Source organism: Habropoda laboriosa, unplaced genomic scaffold, assembly GCF_001263275.1.
Source record: "Habropoda laboriosa isolate 0110345459 unplaced genomic scaffold, ASM126327v1 scaffold423, whole genome shotgun sequence".
NCBI classification, from domain to species: Eukaryota; Metazoa; Arthropoda; class Insecta; order Hymenoptera; family Apidae; genus Habropoda; species Habropoda laboriosa.
Window position 1 is genome coordinate 202,457 of NW_017100606.1, and position 2,934 is coordinate 205,390.

The following is a 2,934-nucleotide window of genomic DNA, read 5'->3' on the forward strand; positions in this document are numbered from 1 at the left end:
CACTAAACTGTAGACTACATAAACTAAATGTTAATATTAATATAAGAAACATATGTAATTATACATTTGTTTACCTAATGTTTGAAAAACTGTTATCCAGTTATAATTTTCCAATAGGTAGGAACCTAAAGATCCAGTTAATAATGTGCCAAGAGCAGATCCTGATGTTAATAAACTAAAGAATGAAGCTCTTTCTGTTTCATGTAACCGTTGACTTATTAAACTGATCATACTAGGAAAATGCATTCCTGTAATATAAAATTTTTATATATAAAGAATAAATGTTTCTTTATAGATTTAAATTATTTAACTTGATAATTTCATAGGAATACCTTGAAATGCTCCATTTATTGTTCTTACAATTGCTACTAATAATACAGATGTATCACTTTTTGAAAAAAGCTCTATAATCTGTGGCATAAAAAATGTTGTCATAGACCATCCAAAAGCAGAGGTCAACAATACCTTTTGCCCTCCAATTCTATCACTAATATAACCACTAGCAACTTGTGTTAATGTGTAACCCCAAAAAAAGCTAGACAGTATTATGCCAGAATCAGGTTTAGACCATTGTTTTTCTTTACTTATAATTGGCATTAATAAAGGAACAGATGTTCTTGTAGCATATATGAGACAAGTACCACACAATAATGATAAAAACCATTTTCGCCTTTCTTTCCTAAAAGTTACTTCATAATTTTAGTGCATATTATTGAATTTACAAAATATTCTGGTATAAAAGTCGAAAAGTCTTAAATTATTTATATATCTTTGTACATAATTACCTTGACCAAGATGAATTTGTTTTTTCATCTTGAGTGAATGCTAAAGACATTTGCATTTGCATTTCTTTTCAAATAATTTCATTCATAAATACCTATTACTGTTTCCATATGTTTGAAATATATAAATTACACGCGTGCACATTTCAAAAATTTTTATTGAAAATTATTAGCGGAAAATTAACCCTTACAATAAATCTGGAATGCCGTGATGTTACTGTGCAGCTACAAATTTACAAGTCAAATCATAAATAATTTTATCAAATTGTTTATTACAAGCAATCATGCATTTGTCGTATAATAACACGTTATTATAAATTAAACCAACACAATTAATTGCCTTTTTTTTTAACGATACTGTTATGCATGTAGTGTAGCAGTATATATATTTTCATTTATTTCAATTGCTTAAGTTTATTTACTTCAACATTAATTACATGTTTTTCATATAGAAGTCGATTAAAATTGCATCATTCGAAAACTTTATGCAGTAAATATAGACAATAATATGAAGTTGTCCCTTTAAAAATACACATATACTAGGTGTTCTAAAGTTAACAAACAGACTGTATCTATTCTATGAGTAGAAATAAGCAAACAGCTTTACATAGTATGAATTCTTTATTAAAAAATTGTAATAAAAATATTAAACATGAAGGTAATAGCATGATCACTGCTAATACATATGATATAGTTTTAAACTATTGTATTTATCGCATTGTAATATTCTTACAATATATGCGTATATATACATATGTCTCCTATTTTTATATTATATAATTGTGTATAATTGTATATTATAATGCAATAAAAACAATAGTTTAAAACGAAGAACAATAGTTTCAACACTGATTAAATTAAAGCATAAATCATAAGTGTGTGTTTCCATGACTAATGTATGTACATATGCTTATGTTATAACATTCAATGCTTAATATAGAAGCTTAATTGCATAATATGAAAAACAATAATTATATGATCTAATAATAGAAAGCGATAAGATAAGTAAGCACCAGATTAATAAGGTTGTGATAATATGTTACAGTTTTATGAATTTTATATTGAAGATAGCAAATATAAAATATATAAAATTATGATTTTTGTCAGATGAAATAAGAATAAAAAATTAAAATATCAGTTACAATTTGTGTAATTTATTACAAATTATATAAAAATTTCTTTTTTTTTTAGCAAAATAATGTTACATACGCGCATGAGCATGTATACAGACGATAAACGTCAGCAGTTGCGTCCAGACATCAGGATTGGAATAAAAGTAATTCAGACGTGTAATAGGTCCATATTTCATTAGGTCATTAATAAAATGGCACAGACTACAAGACTTATTAAATTTTCATCAGCGTGTAATTTATTTAAAAATAACAGCAATGTTTCTTTATATCAAATTAGATCAATGAGGTAAAATTTATATTTAGTAATTATATGACCTATTTAACCTTTGTATTCTAGAATATCAAATACATAAAAACTAAATTAAAATTAATAATATTTATAGAAATGAGTATACTATGTGAGTAGGTAATTCTTCAAAGTTACTTTCAAAATATTTTTAATATGAAATTTTATAGCATAAATGTTTAAAAAAATTCAAAATATTAAAATTATTTTAACAAGTTGTTAATGAGAAAACAAATTACTGAACATAAAAATACTATTTCACTATTAACTTATATTTTTATTTTATTATGAAGTTTATTTTTCATAAGTTAATTACTATTGAAATACATATTTTTTGTTATAGTTCAGTGTGGTCTCATGTAGAAATGGGACCACCAGATGCAATTTTAGGCATTACAGAAGCATATAAAAAGGATCAAAATCCAAAAAAAGTTAATTTGGGAGTTGGTGCTTATCGAGATGATAATGGTAAACCATTTGTTTTACCAAGTGTAAGAAAGGTATATATTATAGATATCTAAGAGTTATGTTCATTAAGATTATTCAGTTATATTTTTATTTATTGATATATTATAACAGAATGAAAATGCATTCTAGGCAGAAGAGAAAATTAGAATTAAAGAAATGGATAAAGAATATTCACCAATAGCAGGGAATGCAGAATTTTGTAAGCATAGTATTACATTGGCACTTGGTGATTGTAATGATGCCCTTGAAAATGGTTTGGTATGTA

The 2,934-nt window shown here is 25.2% G+C and overlaps 2 protein-coding genes across 3 annotated transcripts in view; one reads left to right on the plus strand and one right to left on the minus strand.

Annotated features, from left to right (window-relative positions):
- The window catches only part of LOC108576695 (solute carrier family 17 member 9), a 2,798-nt gene extending 1,951 nt beyond the window's left edge, over positions 1–847 (minus strand). Inside the window, exons 1-3 of the mRNA XM_017939742.1 lie at positions 786–847; positions 333–679; positions 75–248 (exon numbers count right to left, since the gene is read on the minus strand). Coding sequence (XP_017795231.1) covers positions 75–248; positions 333–679; positions 786–847 — 583 coding nt within the window. The remainder of the gene's footprint in view (positions 1–74; positions 249–332; positions 680–785) is intronic.
- The window catches only part of LOC108576694 (aspartate aminotransferase, mitochondrial), a 5,567-nt gene that overhangs the window by 997 nt on the left and 1,636 nt on the right, over positions 1–2,934 (plus strand). Inside the window, exons 1-3 of one of the 2 annotated variants that reach the window (XM_017939739.1) lie at positions 2,046–2,201; positions 2,545–2,701; positions 2,799–2,927. In XM_017939739.1, the coding sequence (XP_017795228.1) occupies positions 2,107–2,201; positions 2,545–2,701; positions 2,799–2,927 (381 nt within the window). In that variant the 5' untranslated portion in view covers positions 2,046–2,106. Of the gene's footprint in view, positions 1–2,045; positions 2,202–2,544; positions 2,702–2,798; positions 2,928–2,934 lie in introns of those variants that run through there. The other variant, XM_017939741.1, reaches the window with a different exon arrangement.